Source organism: Clytia hemisphaerica, unplaced genomic scaffold, assembly GCF_902728285.1.
Source record: "Clytia hemisphaerica strain Z4C2 unplaced genomic scaffold, Clytia hemisphaerica genome assembly, whole genome shotgun sequence".
Lineage (NCBI taxonomy): Eukaryota > Metazoa > Cnidaria > Hydrozoa > Leptothecata > Clytiidae > Clytia > Clytia hemisphaerica.
This window is the reverse complement of record NW_027104421.1, coordinates 616395-636359: the sequence shown is the minus strand read 5'-3', so window position 1 is coordinate 636359 and position 19965 is coordinate 616395. Positions and strand designations below refer to the sequence as shown.

General features: G+C 34.8%; 1 protein-coding gene across 1 annotated transcript; it reads left to right on the top strand.

Annotated features, from left to right (window-relative positions):
• The first annotated feature begins 6868 nt into the window (after nt 1–6868).
• Nucleotides 6869–10235, top strand: LOC136820366 (uncharacterized). Its single transcript, XM_067076553.1, has 3 exons — nt 6869–7051; nt 9031–9428; nt 10016–10235. The coding sequence occupies exons 1-3, from the start codon at nt 6974–6976 to the stop codon at nt 10233–10235; spliced, it is 696 nt and encodes a 231-aa protein (XP_066932654.1). The 5' UTR covers nt 6869–6973.
• The last annotated feature ends 9730 nt before the right edge of the window (nt 10236–19965 follow it).

Genomic DNA, 19965 nt, shown 5'->3' with positions numbered 1-19965 from the left:
ACATCGTCTTGAAGGCAGTGCGAGCAGCTGCTAACCATGTCCAATAATCTGATGCAAAGGTTTGATACATGGAACAGACACGATATTTGGGTTGATAAGAAATATATTCGATTTCACGGCTTTCTTTAAACATTAAACATCAAAAGTCTTTCCGAATATTTATCAGCACAACATCTCGTAAAATCCAACGGTTCTGTAGAAAAAAAAACATTAAAAGAAAATATTAAAACGAGCTACATGCCGATAGACCTAGCCAAAAACATGCTGAATAAAGATGAACATGTTCAAACGAAAAAGGAAAGTTAACAACAAATTGTTTTAGAGGAGTCTGTTAAATTGCGTGGGTTGCGTGGGTGTGTGGGTCAATATTTTTGCGTGGGTCAATATTCCTGCGTGGGTCATGTTTTTGCGTGGGTGCGTGGGTCAAAATATTTTTTGCGTGGGTCAAAAATTTTGCGTGGGTCAAATTTTTTGCGTGGGTCATATTTTTTGCGTGGGTCATATTTTTTGCGTGGGTCATATTTTTTGCGTGGGTCATATTTTTTGCGTGGGTCATTTTTTTTGCGTGGGTCAAAAATTTTGCTTGGGTCAAATTTTTTGCGTGGGTCAAATTTTTTGTTTGGCTTTGGGTCATATTTTTTGCGTGGGTCACTAACTTTTTTGGTGATTTTTTAACTGACTCGATTTTTTTTACCAAATTAAAACTTTCAAGTTATCTTATACAAAAATGTGTTGTGTATCTACGAAAACTAAACAAAAGCACACTGTTTTTATGTAACGCGCTGTGGTTTATTTTGCATAGCTGCACTTATTTACTATAATATTATACAGAATCAACACACACCCGTCTAATTTTTGTAGACACACTTCAGGATCACACTTTTGAATTTTAGCATGCTATATTTCAGGATTCCAGTGTCATGGAAATAAACCCTATAACTCTAAGCAAAAAAAATGAGATATTAATAAAATAATAAAAAGTACAGCGTCTTTATTTCGTCCAATTTTTTAAATTGGCCTTTAATGTACTTAATTCAAAGAAATTACAAGTTGGGTGGACAAAATAATTGACAACAAGTAAATTGTTTAGTAATCGGTCGCCTAATGAATTATATAACTTTTGTAGACAAATTTTCAGATTTTGTCGCCATTTGCTTTGTTCTTTAACACTCAAAGGAAACCCAAAAGATTAAAGCGTGCTATAAGAAGCTATAAAAGCTGACATGTTCAGTCAGCGGAATTAAAAAATATAAAGCCGCTTGATTGTGTACATTTGTTTGGCCATTCTCAAGGTATATACAAAACGTAACTACAGTATTAATTTTTGACGAAATCTACCAAAAGGGAAAATTCCACTTATAAAAAGACACTCCCCTGTTCTTTCCGACATCGTTTATTGGAACAAATTCACCATATTCAGAAAGTACGGAACTGTACAGCTATGCAAAATAAACAAAATAAACCAAAACGTGTTATGTGAAACACATCCAACATTTTGGATGTGACCAGTTCGAATTTCAAGGGAATGGGAAGGCAAGGCTTTTTTTCGAATTACAGATAGAATTTTGACCCATGCAAAAATTTTGAACCGTGCAAAAAATAATGACCCACGCAAAAAATAATGATCCACGCAAAAAAATATGACCCACGCAAAAAATATGACCCACGCAAAAAATATGACCCACGCAAAGAAATTGACCCACGCAAAAAATATGACCCACGCAAAAAATATGACCCACGCAAAAAATATGACCCACGCAAAAAAATATGACCCACGCAAAAAATCTGACCCACGCAAAAAATCTGACCCACGCAAAAAATATTTTGACCCACGCACCCACGCAAAAAAAATGACCCACGCAAAAATATTGACCCACGCACCCACGCAACCCACGCAATTTAGCAGACTCGTTTTAGAGGTAAGGAGCCACACATGATAAAGGGATTTTTTGGAAATCAAATCATGCAATGCTAAGTTTTAAACATAAACAAAAACAATCCTTCCTTTCATGTAAAGATAGCTTAACAAAATCTAATGAAGCATTTTTGAAAAAAGTCCGAAATATTTTTACTTGAAAATCTGAAAATCTGTCTCATTTTGAGGATCCCCATTTCACACCATTGTGTAAAATATCAGGAAAAGATTAATGGGGCATTTGAACGCAACGCACTGGGCTCAACTTCAGTAACTACAAATTATTCATAGGCCGAATTGTAGCTAAACAAACCAAAAGATTAGTGCCAAAGCCTCGAAAATCAAAATTTTTAAAAGTCTTCAGGCTGCTCTTAATTTTAGTCTCGTTTTGAACAACTCTGTGAAATTTCAGTCAAATCCGACAATTTTTGAAGGCTCCAGGCTGCTCTAAAGTTTTGTGAAGACAGAAACACAGACAGACACGCACAGTCAAACACATTGTCAGATTCTATATCAACTGAAGTCAAGAACAAAATGCAAAAAATCCCTACTTTAAGGCAGTTTCTAGCCATGGTCTAGCCAAATTTGCCCAAAAACTTTTCATTTGAAGATTGGGCTCCGTCAGATTTCAAACATTACAATTTGACATCACATTGTGCGACATGGGTTAATTTATAAAACCACCGAGTTAGATCCGAAAATGTTACATACTTCATTTTATTATGTTGACCTGGAGGATGGCAGAGTCCAGAGTCCAAAAATAATGCCATAATTCATAGAAATGAGCAGCTAAAATTCATTTTCTATAAAATCTACATAAAACACACCCAACAACTTTTAAAAGTTTGGGATCAGCTGAGGATATTGGAGGAGTTGAGAATAATCAACTTTCTCATAAATTTGCATTGACATCGTGTCACTTTTTCCAACATTATTATCGAAAAAAGGGCATAGCACATTCATAAATTTAAAGTACGAAGACCGTGTTTTGCAATACCTACCTTAAAAATCCCTTCCAATATTTTTTTCTTAGATTGCATTTTGAAACGAAACCGACTACCCAATTATAAAAAAACTATCGGTCCAAGACGTCGTCATGGACGAATTTTCACTATTTCATTACCTTCAGTGAAGACAACAGTCCTGAAATATACTTAAAAAGTCATCTCAGCCGTTGAAGATGATTTTATCCTTCGATACAAAGTTATGTAATCAGCTCTGTTTGAAATAATAAATCGCATTTAAGTCCGTAAAAATTCATTGGACTTTCCTGGATATCTATATCTGGATATCCAGACCGTAAACCATTTTACCGTCTAGTTTTTTTAATAAACTTGTCTCTTGTTTACCAAACAGAGAAAGGTCCCATTCCGAAGAGTTAAAAAATCAGACTTCTGCATTAACACGCATGCGTAATTTGTCGTTCTTTTAGACCACATTTAGTTAATTCCCGTGATAAACAATCAGGAATGAATCGGTAGGGGTCGTTCAGTCTTTTTGGTTGGGGTTGTGGATGGCCAAAAGTGGATTTTTTTTATTCTTCCTTTTTGACCTTTTCGATATTTTCGATTTTTGATCATTTCGATCTTATCAGTCAGTTACAGTTAGGGTCAGGTTTGGAGATCGAAACATTGCGTCATTATTTAGATGACCTGTAAAGTGTAGAAGAGGCTTTCTGAGGGAAATTGTTTACTCTTCGGAATAGGACCTTTCTTCCCCTCTTACGGTCTGTTCCAACTAACTCGTCTGCAGGGATATTTGTCCATGTATATGCGAGTGCATCTAATTGGTCAGTACGCGTCCAGTCACTGATCAGAATTTTTCATATTTTCCTATGCGCATCCCAATTTATGGAAAAAGCTGACTTTGTAGGAAAAGGAAAACGAATCAAAATGAAAACACAAGCTCATTTTATAAACAAAATGGCTGATGGCTGGGAGCTTTTATAAATATAGCTGATGTTTTGAAGTTGTTTTTAGTAGTTTTAGTAGCTTGTTAAAGAGGTCTTGTGGTAAGTTAATTATGTGAGTCTGCTTGGGTTTCCAAAGTTTTGAGAGTCAACAAGGGTTCATTCACAGCTGCGTCATTCAAACTGTATCAGACTTTTTTAGTTACACCAGACCTTAAAATTTTAGAAACTTTGTATGTCAGAGGTAAGAATTTCTTTCTAAAGTTTTGGGTCTGGATACCCAGTCTAGGAAAGTATCATGTATTTTGACTTCTAATTATCTTTTATGTCGTGTAATTTACATGCTGACGGATGAAACGTTTTCTATTTTGCAATTACTTTTGTGACGTGTTTATAATTTTCAACAGGGAGATTTGACTATTTATTCGTATTTTGAATAAAACAGGCAGAAAACTGTTGTTTTTTAATGAAACAATACCTAATGAAACAACACCTTTTGCATTTGTTATACCATTTAACAATAAAAAAGATTCAAAAAGGTTTATATCTTTTGCCAAGAGATCCTCTCAATTTGAAGGAAAAATTTAGTTAGTTAGATTTTGTGCTTAACATAATATGATAAAATAAAAATTATCACACATTATCACACATTTTACCAATCTTAAATTATTAGGATGAAAATTTATTACCACGAACTTTAAATTTGTGGCCTAAGATTCGCTATAATGGTCATGCTTATGATGACATCCAGAAGAAACATGTCACATCAGTAACAAGGATAGGATAACAATTTTGTATGGAAGGAGGGTGAGTCCTTCAAAGTATTGCATTAGTACTAAGATCTCTTTTTGATGGATGACGAAAAATTGAACCCAAGCAGTCGTTTCATTTATTTCGCCGGCCTAGATCAACAAAGCCTTAAGTCCATTTTTGACAATTTTGAGTTATGACCATAGTGGTCATTTATGGGGTGGTTTCTTTCAAAAAAATGGCTTAAGTCCACCAAAAACCAACCCAAAGTGCCCTTTTTTGCAGGTTAAAAAAAAATAAGGATTTTGTGTATGACTATTTTTTAATGAGCTAAAAAGCCTTAAGTCCTATGGAGTTAGATCAAAAAGGCCTTATGTCCAAAGGAACAGAAAATATGGACTTAAGGCTTTTTAGAAGTTAAAGTGATTATGATAAAAAAAAGGCTTATGTCCATATAAACAGAAAATATGGACTTAAGGCTTTTTATGAGATAAAAAAATTATACCTTATGTCCAAAATGATGAGCTATTATAGACTTAAGGTATTTATAATTCATAAATTCATAGGCTTTCTTAAGTACACTTTTCTAAAAAATAACAAGGTTAAGTATGAAAGGTCTTTGTAACTAAATTTGGTAATTTGGTCAAGAGATTATTTTGCCTCCTGGGATTCATTGCACTCCAATATAAATTTTGTCACCAAGAAGAGAAGAAGAGGTAGAACATTAATTGCAGATTGGGAGTAAATTTTGAAAAATGAAGTCCTTCCAGTGCCCGCAGTGACTTTGAAAAGAAAAAGAAGGCATTGTATTGTTGTTGTCTTTTATTTTTTGTCTTGCGTTTTTTCTTTTTGTTATGACTTTGTTGTTTTTTAAAGTGATTCATTTTAGAGTAGAAAAAGACTACTTTATAAGAATCAAATCAATAACTCTTGATAGACGGTAATATACTTTTCGGTAATTAGTTCTTGCAAAGTAAACAAGGGATGGCGCACAATATGAGCTTACTTATTTTTCTTATAAGCATATACTTTATAAGAATCAAATCAATAACTCTTGATAGACGGTGATATAACTTTCGGTAATTAGTTCTTACAAAGTAAGCAAAGGATGGTGCACAATATGAGCATATTTATTTTTCTTATAAGCATATACTTTATAAGAATCAAATCGATAACTCTTGATAGACGGTGATATAGCTTTCGGTAATTAGTTCTTACAAAGTAAACAAGGGACTGTGCACATCATGAGCATATTTATTTTTCTAATAAGCATTTACTTTATAAGAATCAAATCAATAACTCTCGATAGACGGTAATATACCTTTCGGTAATTAGTTCTTACAAAGTAAACAAGAGATAGCGCACAATATGAGCATATTCATTTTTCTTATAAGCATATACTTTATAAGAATCAAATCAACAACTCTTGATAGACTGTGCTATACCTTTCGGTAATCAGTTCTTACAAAGTAAACAAGCGATGGCACACAATATGAGCACATTTTTTTTCTTATAAGCATTTACTTTATAAGAATCAAATCAATAACTCTTTATAGACGGCGATATACCTTTCGGTAATTAGTCCTTACAAAGGGCTACAAAGTAAACAAGGGATGGTGCACAATATGAGCATATTCATTTTTCTTATAAGCATTTACTTTATAAGAATCAAATCAATAACTTTTGATAGACGGTGATATTACCTTTGTTTATTAGTTCTTAGAAATTAAACAACAATTGTTCTTAAATTGGTCTCTTTTTTTAGCGATTTTAAGCCTCGTTGTTCTTGCAAAATTGTTTCATCAAGGCTCGATGTGAAGTAGATTTCAAATTGGCTTCAATCTCTACTTCTTGTTTTTCCTATGTAGTTTAAATTCAAGGCGAAATTTTCGACTTCAAGTCGTCTTGTTTTAATTATTTTAACTCAAGTTTGTACGAGTTTCAATCCCATAGTTCATTTCAAAATGATTGGAAAACCAAGTGCCTTTCTTTTGCAAGAGCAATTAACGCAAAAAAGGATGGGATTGAGTCGTACAAACGAATGAATTTGTACAAATTTGTTACTATTTTTCAATTCAACGCTATTAAAAACGTTCTAGTAAGCTCAGACCCTTAACTGCAAAATCGAATCGGGTATCTATAGCAACCAAGAGTTGACTTTTCTTACAACGAAAGTGACGTCAATTACTTTTCGAAAGTTCATTGAACGTCAAATATTTTCCAAATTTATTTTTCAAACGACTTCGCCTGACGTCGAATAATTCATTTCAGTCTACTATTGGAAAGAACCATGCGTTGTGGCATCATCCTTTTGACTGGATAGTGGTTGAATTAAAAGTATAGGTTGATTTTCACTTAAATAGTTTGTGTGTTTGACATCGTTTGGTACGATCGCCGATATGGGGAGGAAGTCTCGTCTATTCAAGAAGACGACCTCGTCAACCAAGACTCTAAAAGAGTTTTTGAGTAATGCTGAGGTATGTATGAACCTTTCTCATACAAATTTCCCCTCGTGATATGATGTGATTTTGTTCAGTCTTGTCACAAGTGTATCTTTGATTTATCCTCCCTCTGACTTATAAATGTTTATATATTTTCTCGCGCCTCTTTCACTTTTGGTGCTTTGCATTTTTTGAAAAACATTTTTCGTCTAACGTCTCGCGTATGATGGACGATTGGTTTAGTAGCCCCCCCCCAGCGGTTTGCGTGAATGCGTGAAAATCTAAAAAAAATTGCGTGAATGCGTGAATTGAAAAAACTTGCGTGAACGTGAAAATCCATATTTCTATTGCGTGAATGCGTGAATCTGCCCTGTCTTTTGCATGAACGCGTGAATTTTTCCTTTTCACAGTTTGTAGAAAACCCCAAGGTGCGCACCTATCCCAAATTCAAGGGATGCCAGGTGAAGGTCCACAAAAATGTCAGCAACTTTCAATTCTCTATTTTTAAAAACGGTTCAAGATTTAGATGCGCTTTCTAGCAATCTAGACACCTTAAATTTCCAGATTTTTCGCTCGGGCCAAACATGTATTGGCCCTCGAATCTTAAATAACTCTAATTCGCCCCCCTTGAAAGTGTTTGTTTAAGATAAAACCATGGTTATACATGATGAGTCATCCAGGGCCAGAGCCAGAGCCACTGGGGGCAGGAGGCGGCCATGACTTCACCACGTTTTTGCAAATAAAAAGAAACTTATTTCCAAGAAATCTTTACCCATGATGTAGACTTTCGATAACCTTATTTCTTGGCAAAATTAGTCTGAAATGGAGTAGTATTTAAGCACATCAGAGGGCTAAAATATAAATTTTCTCCTGTCGGCGCAAAACATGGTTGCGCCTCCTTAGTCACTATGTTTTCGGCCCCTACACGTTAGGAAATTAATTCGCGAGCCCTGATTAAAACATTTCTTTTTAAATTTTGTTGATCGCCTCGCTCGCAACAAATGTTCATTCTTTTACCTCATTTTACAAGCTATCAAGCGATCGCACCTTGCCTCTAACGAATTTAGACTACATTCTTCTTCAAAGAGAGCATTTTTAGCCAAACGCGAGTGACAGAAATGCAAAAATTTCCTCTCTGCGTAAACCATGGTTGCCCCTCCTTACCCCTAAGCTAAGCATCATGGTGTTATACTCGAGTTTGTTTGACCTATTTTTGATAATGTTTAAGCTATTTTTTGTACAAAATTTGCCTGCGGCGCATATCTTTTCACTTACTATCGCGATACGTTAACTGCAGAAGCTTTTCCAAACGATCGTGACAAGTTAGAAGAATCAAATATTTTGCGTGATGGCATGTGATTAAAGTTGAAAAATTACGTAACACTTTCTATTTGGGGGCTTCTTATGACGCTACCAAACACGGTGTTTTATAGTCAGGTCTACATGAAAAAATCACTACTGAGTTAAGTTTTTCTCAAGTGCGGTCGAATAATATCTCGAGTACAGCCTTGTCATACTTTTTTATGCAAATCGAACGTTTTACTCCATAATGGCGGAAATGGCGGAAATTACGTAAATTACGTAACTTAGCGATATGTGCAAGACCTCTATTTTCGACATTTTCCCCGATTTTTTCCGAAAATTTCCCCGATTTTCCAAAAAATTGGGTTTGCGTGAATTCCGAGAAAAACTTGCGTGAATGCGTGAATTGCGAAAAATTTTTTGCGTGAATGCGTGAAATTTGGGTCCGCTGGGGGGGGGGGGGGCTCTTAGTATGAGCGGCCCCCAGAACATCAGAAGTCTATCTGTGTCAGAAAATTACCAAACAGTAAAAAGGTCGAATTTTAGTGGATGTAGACTTAATAAATACTCTTGGAACACCTACACAAACTAAAAACTTCTTGCTTCGGCTTCTATATAGTTTGATTTACATTCATTTCAATAGCTGCTGTGTGAACTGGAACAAATTTTCATCAATTAGCACATCAATATACCATCTTTTTTTTCAATTTCAGGTCAAGCAGAGGGAAAAGGAGCTATCAAAGATGAAAGACAAGTTAGAGTCCAACCAAAAATATTCAGATGTATTGAAGAAGAACCGACAGGTAAAGAATTTGGACGAGGAAGTCATATCACCAAATAAAAAGAAAAAAAAAAGAAAGAAGAAAAATAATCCGAACCCTATAGTCAACAATGTATCGCAAGATTCAGATGCAAATAATAATTCCAGCCATGCCATTAACTTGACTTGCAAGTCACAAGCAAATCTTCAGCTGTGTAAAAAACACGACGTCTCACAAATGATCATAACGGATGATATCGGTAACAAGCAATTATTAAAAGATCAAGATGCTGTCAAACAGGATAAGAATATCCTGCACACCCAATATGTACATAAAGAAGATGCAGAGTGGTAAATACATTTTATCAGGAAAAGATCTTGGAAAAATTATCTAAAATTTTGAGGGGATGAGCAAAATCTTCCCTGACGGAAATTTTTCCTCCAATATTCAATCCCCGGTCAAAAAATTGACATTTTCTTCATGTTTGTATCCCAAGATTTTGAGGTAAAGATCCTTGAACATACGATTTTACTTGACTCGGGTTGATTTCAGTTTTCTCAGGAATAAAGGGAAACATCTACAAATTACATGAAAACTGCACGAGGATCATTTACTTAAATTCTAGCTCGTCATTTGAAGGCCTGGCTGAAAAACTTTACAATGATTCGACTTTCCACCAACAAACGAGCAATTTATCCCTTAGCCACATATTCTTAAATCAAAACTTGATGAACCAGTAATTAAAATCTTCCCAGAAAACAATTTAAGAATAAAACAAGAAAAAACTCTGAAACTTTAATGGAATACCATCCTGGGTTATCTTGAGACCAAAAGTATAGGCTAACCCCTCTGATGAATTTAGTTCATATCAAATTTCAAAAAATATAAACAGACAAATTTTATTGTAACAAAATTTCCGTTCTATTTCACAAATCAGTTTACAACCAATCTCCAATGAAGAATGGAAGATGGACGATGGGAAAGGAGCAGCGTACCATGCCTGTAAATGGTTCAATATGATCCTGATCGTCGTTTCAACTGTCATGTTGGTGTTTTGTTTCATTCTGCACCAGGACCAATTCGTTTTCGAAAAAATAACCACTTCTGAATATGGTACTGAGGACCAGTTAAATGGAATATTTCTCGACCATTCATAAATTTAATTTTTAAATCATTATTTTCATACAAAATAAATTTCCATTTAACATAAATCATCGCGCATTCATTTTTATTTTCAAAATGTCCATCAAAATTTCGAACTATCATTTTTTTCCTTTAACATAACTGTAATGTCAGGTCATAGTTTGGACAAGATCCCCAAAGGAGTAAGTGTGTCAGTGACAGTAATAGACGTGATTAGCATTAAAAGATTACCAGAATTGAAGTGGCAACATCCAGATGAAAACACCAGACCCCCACCCATTTATCACTTTGTACCCTCGTCAATTAAAGTTTTAGAGTCACTTACTTCAGACACACTGACTATTGGACCATTCCATTTCACATCTGTACAGGAGGCTGGACAAACATTTCCAGGGGGTCTAAATTGAGTGTATTATTTCAGGGGAAAAACATTATTTTAATATTTTTTAATATTAACCAAGGATTCATCACAGATTTTAATCATTTGTATAGAGATGCCATCTCATCCATGCACTTTGTTAGTCGTAAATGCGCGAATGAGGGCTTTTGGCTTGATATCGAGAGGTATATTGTTTATTCTAAGTTTAGTGTTACATAGTTTTGTTGCGGTAAAACACTATCAATGTCTATGAGAGAGCACTGATAAGCAAAGAATTGATTAAATACATATATGTTTTCGTTGGAACATCAGCAATAAGATTCGAGCCCAAGTTTGGGTCATTAAGGTTATTTGCTAAGCGAGAAAAATAAGAATCTTCAGCATCCCTGATAGCCCTTCTACACCTAGATTGATGTTCTTGGAGATTTTTAAGGTCTTCCTTCCTTCTCCCATTTTTTACATACCACTTTGGATTTTGAAAATTTATCTCGACTGTCATCATGTCATCCAAACTGTTTCCTTATTCCTGATGGTTATGACTTTATTAGGCACAAAGTTTGACATAATTTTAATGATGGTTAGTCAAGAGGGAGACACGGCCATCCATATCAGTACCCTCAAAACACCTATCCCAGTCAACCATGTCCACCGCTCTTCGAATATAAACGGGATCTCCGGAAAAGTCTCAAACCTGTCAATGTCAACTTCAAATTCATTTGATCCTTGTACAAATGCAATCTATATTCCTTGTATTTCTCAAGGAAAACGCATTTCATATTCTTTGTATTTAACAAGCTAAGTACGTTTCACATTCTTTGTATTTTTCAAGGAAAATGCATTTCATACTCTTTGCATTTCTCAAGGGAAATACATTCAAAATTCTTTGTATTTCTTAAGGAAAATGAATTTCATATTCTTTATATTTCTCAAGCTAAGTACGTTTCACATTCTTTGTATTTTTCAAGGAAAATGCATTTCATACTCTTTGCATTTCTCAAGGGAAATACATTCAAAATTCTTTGTATTTCTTAAAGAAAATGAATTTCATATTCTTTATATTTCTCAAGGATAGTTAATTCCATACTCTCTATATTTCTCAAAAGAAAATCATTTCATATCATATTCTTTGTAGTTCTTAAGGAAAATGCACATATGCTTTGTACTTTTTGAGGAAAATACATTTCATATGCTTTGTGTTTCTGCTCCAAATCAATTTTTCATCTCCCAATATGTGAACACTCCCACACAAAGATGGAAATATACTTGATCTTGTTTTTAAAAATATCCACAACTGCTCAATAGTTCCTGTCCTACACATAATCACATCACACAATCAGATTGTTCTCGTGCAAATCTGTCTCAATGTACCATCTCAAGTAAAGATGAACGACCAGAGCCCCGTAAGGGTTTGATACCCTGAATTTCTTTGCTGATGACATAGGGATATTTTCAAATGAAAAAAATGCATTCAAGTTTAAATTTTATGAATTCAGTTAATTTTAGCAAATAGTAAAAGCAAGCTTCCAACTTTACAGTAAGGACAAGAAAAGAAATAAAGTATTGAAAAGACTTCGTAAAACATTAAATACAATATAACACAAAAATATCTAAACACGAGCAGCATCTGCAACTGAAAGTTTTTTTTTTGAGAGTCTCTCTCTTCATATTATTCCATCTACTGATGAAAAATTGCAAATAAAAAGTTAAAATGAACTTGTGACATAATGTTGCCGAAGTTTTAATACGTTTTATGTAAGCATTATTAAACTGTTCACATATCGAACTATTCACGGACGACAGCAAGCTTGTCACACCGGAAAGAGTTGCCTTTATGGGTGAAACCATGCAAAATGTCATGGTAAAACCGGGTACAGCAGTAGAGCCCTGCTTCTCTGTTGTGGTTATACTCTGACACACTGCAGGAAAAATCATAACAACCACTTAGGAGCCTTTTCCAAAAACATGTAGAGGTGCTAGATCCTTCATTCCCGCTGAACCAGGGATGATATGATATTCCCAACAATGGCCATGGCTAGGGCAGAACCAGAGAAAAAGATACGACGTTCCAAAACAAGATTCACGGAACTCAAGATTCTGAAGCCCAAGCAAAAAATAATTCAATGAACGTATTGATTGAAAGAAACTCGCAGTTCCTTTTGTAATAGTAGAGGGAATTTTGTAAAATCGCTCGAATGTTTTGATCAAAGCACTTGTTATACATTTTTGGAAAGCTAAGGGGTAGGGGAATCGAAATTACAATGTTTCCAATTTTTTTTCGGACACTTTGGTGTGATTTTCGGACAAATATGACGGTCTCAGGCAAAAATCATAGGGTTAAAAATTAATGAAAATTTTAGCTCGAGAAAACGGAGACCTGTTGTATATTTTTGGAAAGCTCTCAAAAAATTAAGATTAGAGATATATTGCAAGTATAGGTGATTTCAGTACCTAACTCGGGATATTGAGCTTCAAAAAGCGCAAAAACTGGACAAATTAGCTGTTTCTGGCTGAAAAACACGGTTTTCAAGGGTTAATATTTGGTGTATTACTTTTTAATTTTACTTCATTGGTTAAAAGCTATGTTCAAAAACCTAAAATGTCAATTTAAAAAAGTGTCAAAAAAAGGCTAAAACAAGGGTATCGTTTTATGAGAAAAAGGACTTCTTTTACCAAAATATCAAAATACAAAGTCTTGCTCCTTGTAACACTCTTTATCTCTTTTGTTTCTTTTACTTCTGTTTTCCCCTTAGGCATAAACAAGATGCAGAATGCATCAACCCCCACAAAATGTTCAACATCTTTCCAAGAGTTTTCGATAGTTTTCTGTGTGTACATCATCGTTGAGAAAGGTGGAGAAGGTGAAAGTTTTGAGAAAAATGCCTTGTTTGAACTGTTGCAGCTCATCTTGATTCACCCTGTATTTACAGGAGTGCTTAACCTTTTAAATAAGTGCTTTTTACATAATGGAAATACGTTTCCTGATGCATAAAATCTATTCGTGTCTCTATTCATTACAATCAATTTAATACTCTCGTTTTTCGCCTTTTTTGAAATTTTTTTTAAAAGTGACATTTTAGGTTTTTGAACATAACTTTTGAACCAATGAAGTGAAATCTATATATTAATACGCTAAAACGTGTGTGTTTACAATGTTTTGTAGAAGGTTTTCGAAAATCTAACAAAGCTCTGCAAAGCCTCCTCTTCACGGCGTTGAACCATCGTCTTTTTGCACCTTATGCAGATTTCCTACCACTAGGCTAACTTTGAGACGCCGAGATACTATTTTCTATACATCAATATTGGAGCTGGATGTATAATTTTTCCTTTTGAAGAATTCTTATTCAGATGCTCTTTAAAACTTTCTGTTTACAATAGCGGCTCCCTATCCCTACCCTATATGTGGTACCTCAGATGTTAATGTTTTATCAAACAACAACAACGAAACTACGCAGCTCATGTTGTGAGAATGCCTTCTGGTCGCTTGAGTAAATTGTTAATGTTTAATGATGATAAAAATTGCAAACGGGGTAGAATTTCTTTGACTTTACTCGATCAAGTAATTAAAAATGAGAATTGTTCGATTGAAAAGTTTCGTGGACTGGCTATTGCAAAAAAAAAAAATGCAAGATAGACAGTCCTTATTTTCTAGGAATAGGAAATAGTAAAATTTTATATATCACTTTCAAAACTTTTCAAAGTCTTTCAAAGTCAGTCACTTTCGAATGTCCAGCCACGATGGCCAGCCACGATGGCTAAAAAGATCTAAAATATAGTTCTTCTAAGCCAGTTACTTATTTGTGGTTAAAAATTGCAATGCAATGTTATCTTTTTTCTCCTTTCTTTTATAAAATGAAAATTGTATCATTATTTCGGCAGCTATCTTTCTTGCTTTAGAGTTCTTTATGTGTATTCTTGATATTCATGACGTAATGTTTCACTTTGCGCGATTACGCAACTTTCTACATCCGCCATTATTGGTGGCATAAAAACGTAAACAAATGAAAGTACAGGCGAGAAAAGTGCTGTGACTCCTCATATCTACTGAATGAAGCCCATATTTCTGAGAAATGAGCAATTATAGGAGATCAGATTACTATCATGACCTCAAGCCTGTTCCCAAGAGAAGATACGAGCAGAAATTGCTTGAAATAAAGATGCTTGACGACCCTTTCACGCTGAAAAATGACGAGTTTGATCGGACTAAAAATACCTTACTTTGGCCAGATCTAACTTATCCTGATATATTCAACTACCTAATACAATTTCCAGCACAATACACTTCAGGTTCCCTGAAGGCTTACAAATCTTTAAATGGCTATTTGTATGTTGTGAGTGGTCTAGTACATAACGTCCGAGTAAAGACACTACCTGACCATAATTTCTTATTGGATGGTCGAGTGAGGCATGGGCAAAGTTAATTCACTCAAACTGCACTGCATTCTTGGGTTTCAATTGAAGCAGACTGTGAAATCATTAATGCCCACTGTAATTGCATGGCTGGTCTCGGGGAAGTTTGTTCACATGTTGGAGCAATAATGTGGTATTTATATCTGACTTCAGAACACAACAAAAGAACTCGTACAGGCTTAGATTCGTGCACATCAAACACAAACGGATGGTTGCCCCCTAGTGCTACAGAAGTACCATTTGCTACGTTGAGAGAGATTAACTTTAAAGACCCTAAGTCGGTGTTTTTTACACTTTTGGCGAAAACGTGAAGTTTTTTAAAACACGTTTTAAAAATAAATACAAAGTGCACCTTTTCTTAATTGAATATCAGGGGATCGGCAAAGGATTGAAGATTCCATTCCTTTTTTCCCGAGCCTTCTAGAGAAACTAAGCTAGTACTTATAACCTTTGAAAGTTAGGAGCACGTTAGGATTAAACGGTTCCATAATGAAAATGGATTATGGATTCCAAGAGCAATAACTTTTGATATAATGTTGCTTTAGAACTGAAATTTTGCAGGATGGAGCATTTATGTACTTTCTATTCCTAAATAAAAAATCTTCCAGCTGGGAGCAGTTTGGAATTACTTATTCCTGATTTCTTTTTGAGTTTGAGTCTTTTTGAACTGAGGATTGGAGTATGTTTATTTGACATTTAGTAGTTCGAATTTAACTATTTGGAAGGTTTGGGTCCCTAAGACCACGAAAATAAAATTTTCCACTAGAATAGAGCATCCAAGGATTATGGAATCCTTCATTGAAAGAAGCATACTTTGCCTTATCCAAAATGAGCGTATTAGTCTGGAATGAAATATCCTACAAGGCTCTAAACTGATTTTTTACGTTATACGTGATATGTCGTTACGTCTATGCCTTAAAATAAGCTCAGATAGAGCCCCAAAGGATTAATAATTCCATTTTGCGAAAAGTTGGGGCTGGGGTTGGGTGCACCACTTCAATCGCTTTAAATTGGAGTTTTTAATCCTAAAACGCTCGTGAAACCGCACTTTTTGGTATCTGAGAATGTTTTAACGTAAAGTGCAATTGACTTTTGATTGATTTTAGATTGTAATCAGCCCATTTTAACGATGAAATGTATCTTTTATAATTGTTCAAGTTCAGAGATGTTTTCCGGATGGAATTTCGGATCCAAAAGTGCTCTTCATCATTGTTTCATAAAATATGGAGATCGTGTGACATGTTGAGACCATCAGAATAAATCCAAGAGCCACGTAACTCTCATAATTCCAAAGTTCATAAAATCTAATATTTTGGAATATTGAATCCTTCTTCGCTCCTGGGACCAAAACCAAAGCTCTAAGCTCGTGTGCTCCACCTTTTTGGAAGATTTCATCACAAAATCCTTGTTGAAACTTACATTATTCAAGAAAAACCGTTTTTTAGAAAATTTAATGTCACGTTTTCGCCAAAAGTGTAAAAAACACCGACCTAAGAGGAAATTTTTTGAAACTGACTTTTCCCAGAACAACGAAAACAAGCCCCCACCTCCAAAGTATCCCAAGCATCAGGCTTCAAAACCAACAATGGAAGAGAAAGACTCTTTTTTCAAAAATATTGCCGAAACAGGGCAAAGCATTGCTATTTTGAGACTCATACCTCCATATAATGACAAATGTATATCGGTAAAATCAAAGATAAAAAGGGTTCTGTTTAACAAATTCTATGATAAGAAATACAATGATGAAAATAATTTTAAATATCATAAGCTAATCCAAGAATCAGTTACAAAGTATATATCTTTGAGCATCACCGAAGAAGATGTAAACCTTATTGAACAACACACTAGAGAACAGGCTAAATCAAACCTTTGGTTCGAAGCACGTGCTGGTGTCATTACTGCAAGTAAATTTAGACAAGCCTGTCATTCAGATGTATCACAGCCATCGAAAAGCCTAATCATGCAAATTTGTTATCCGCAAATCGAAATGCATAAATTCACAAGCAATGCAACAACTTATGGCTGTGATAATGAAAAAGTTGCCCTCTCCTATCTGGAAGTTTATCTTAACCATGAGCATAGAGACGCAAAGATTACAGAATCTGGATTAATTAGAAGTAGTGAATTTCCATTTCTCGGTGCTTCACCAGATGGATTATTACTGGATTGCTCATGTTGTAAAGAAAGCTATGTTATTGAAATAAAATGCCCTATCAAATGTAAAGAAAAATCTCCTACAGACCTAGCAAAAACTGATACAAAATTCTGTACATGATATTCAATGAATCTGATGAAAAATATTACCTAAAGCGAGATCACACGTATTATTATCAGGTACAAGTGCAAATGCTCATGGCTAATCGTGAGGCGTGCTATTTCGTGCTATTTCTCAAAGAGCATAACTTATTTGTGGCACACCCGGTAAAAAAACTGAAAAAAAGCCTTTTTGGCCCAAAATATCACATTTGACAACTTTTTTCACCTAGTTTCATTGTTTTATGTAAAATATTCATCATAGCCCTTATATTATAACAAATTCAGTGACCTGGACCCCTTTGAAGTTTGCCCACGGGCCAAAATATCCCAAATTTTAGTCATTTTTCGAGCGATGTTAAGAAAATTTTTAAATTAAGATAAAAATTAATGGTAGGAGGTCACATAGGTTGTCTTTCAGGAACAGAAGAGTTGGGAGTTGGAGGTCAGACAATGCTAGGATTTCTAGGAAAATTGGGCTAAAGTTGTTACTTTTTTAAGACCTAATTGGCTTTTCGGGCCATTTTTTTATTGCAATCACTTCAAAGTATAGACCAGGGACTGAACTACCAGAAATTATTATTTTGAGTAGTAACAAACTCCCATGGGACAGGTCAGATGGCTCTAAAATACCCCTAAAACCAAATTTGTAGTGTTTTTATGACGTCATAACTCCAGCTACCATTTTGAAAATTTTGCTTTTTTTTTTGAAAATTGTATAATTTACTGGCCATAGTTTGACAAAAATGTCAAAAACTTCAGATTGGTATAAATCCGCCATTATGGATTTTCAGACCAAAAAGTTTTGGGATTTTACTCAGTTCATTGTACTTAAAAACATTTTAACCTTTAGCCGCCGAGAGACGTACCACGTACGTCATATATACAGGCCGAGAGACGTACCACGTACGTTTTGATACTGGGGTCCTTTCAAAGTTTAATAAAATAAAGACCAGTTTGAATTTTTCTATTCTGTAAAATTTAGCAGACAGGATAGGGGTGAAGGTTCATTTTTTAAAAATTTTACGGGTCCTGCTTTTATACATCTCGAGATATCGGAACTCAATGTCGGTGTATTTTTCAAATGTCAACAAAACATCGTTTTAGTGGTGGACAGAGGGTGTTTGATGGATTTTTGGACTGAAAAGTCATGTTTATGTCTGGTTTTTTCTTGGTTTCAGCATATAAATATCATTATATGAGATAGAGAACCTTTATTGGCATTTTCTATGTGGTTTGAAGGGGTTTTAGGGGATATTTCCTGACATACATGCCTATCTCTAGCTCCAACAACTCAGGGCTGTTTTGCCTCAGTTTTTCCACTATTCTGGTGTTTTATTGCTTGAATTTACATGATAGAGAGTCTGTTATGATTATTGTAGTAATTTTACAGGCTTAGGGTGAGTGCAGGGCCAATTTTAGAGCAACGGGACCACTTATTTTACCTGTTGTGGCCAGAGTGTCGATTTTGGTGGAAAAGTGTGCTTCACCGAAACTTAGATTCTGAGATGAAATGAGCTTCTTCAGCCCTGAAATTTCACACAATGGTGGCTTATAACATAAACTAACACAAAATAATTTTTCTGGGACCAATCTTTACCTTGTACCCACTTTTTTCATTCAATTTGTCAAAAAAAAGAAAAAAAGTGAAAACATCGTAAACATGGAATTTTTACTGTTTTGATTTGAGGCTGTGTAGTCAGGTTTAAAAGGGTGATGAGGCGTCTTTTTGGTATTATCTGAAAAAATAGATCCTTAGCTTTTCAAAATGGGTTTACTTTTTACTTAAGCTTTAGCGGTTCAGATTTTATGACATTTTCCGCGAAACCTCCATTTTCATGAAAAAAACAGCGGCAGCAGCGCGCGCTGTTTTTAAAAACAGCGGTGTCTAAAGGTTAAAAACCATTCATATGAAGAACGTTTACAAGTCATGAACCTACCCAGCCTCAAGATCCGGCGTAAAATCGGGGACATGGTGGAAGTATATAAACATCTTAATGTCTATGATAAATCTTCCCTATGTCAGAAACTCGTTCTTCGAAATCGACCTCAACGTAAGCACAATCTCGAATTAAAGAGGAATTTCGCTGAAGACGGTATTAGAGGATACCAAACGAATTCACTTTACTATTGGAGCATTGATACTTGGAACAGTTTGGCAACCAATGTTGTAAATGCACCGTCCGTAGGGAAATTCAAACTAGAATTGACAAACGAATGGAAAGATAAGATCTATAAATTGTAAAGATGTAAGATTGTTTCATAGAGGTCAATAGACCTATACAAAAATGAAAAAAAAAATTAAGTTTCAAACTATTGGACCTGCCCCGCTAAAAAAAACTGGCTCTTAAGTGGATTAATTTTAGCTTGGATTATAAATCTGGCAAAAATCGCCTAATTAAATTCACGCCAAATAATGCACTTATAATGGTATCTTGTATGTCTTGCTGTAAGTGTTCTTTTGATGTAGTCTTTTTTTTGAAAAAAGAGTCTTTACATTTTGTTTGATTTACTTTTTTAGCAAAATTTTAGGTTATTTTAAGGGAAGACCTTATGGCGGGTTTTTAATTTGGGGGATGGGGCCAAATCAGCCAAAATAATTTTTCCTGATTTGCCAAATTTAAATCATTGTTTTCTTTTCCCAACTGCTGGCTATTTCATGGCAAATTAAATTCCTGCCAAATTGTTTTTCAACCCATCGGCCA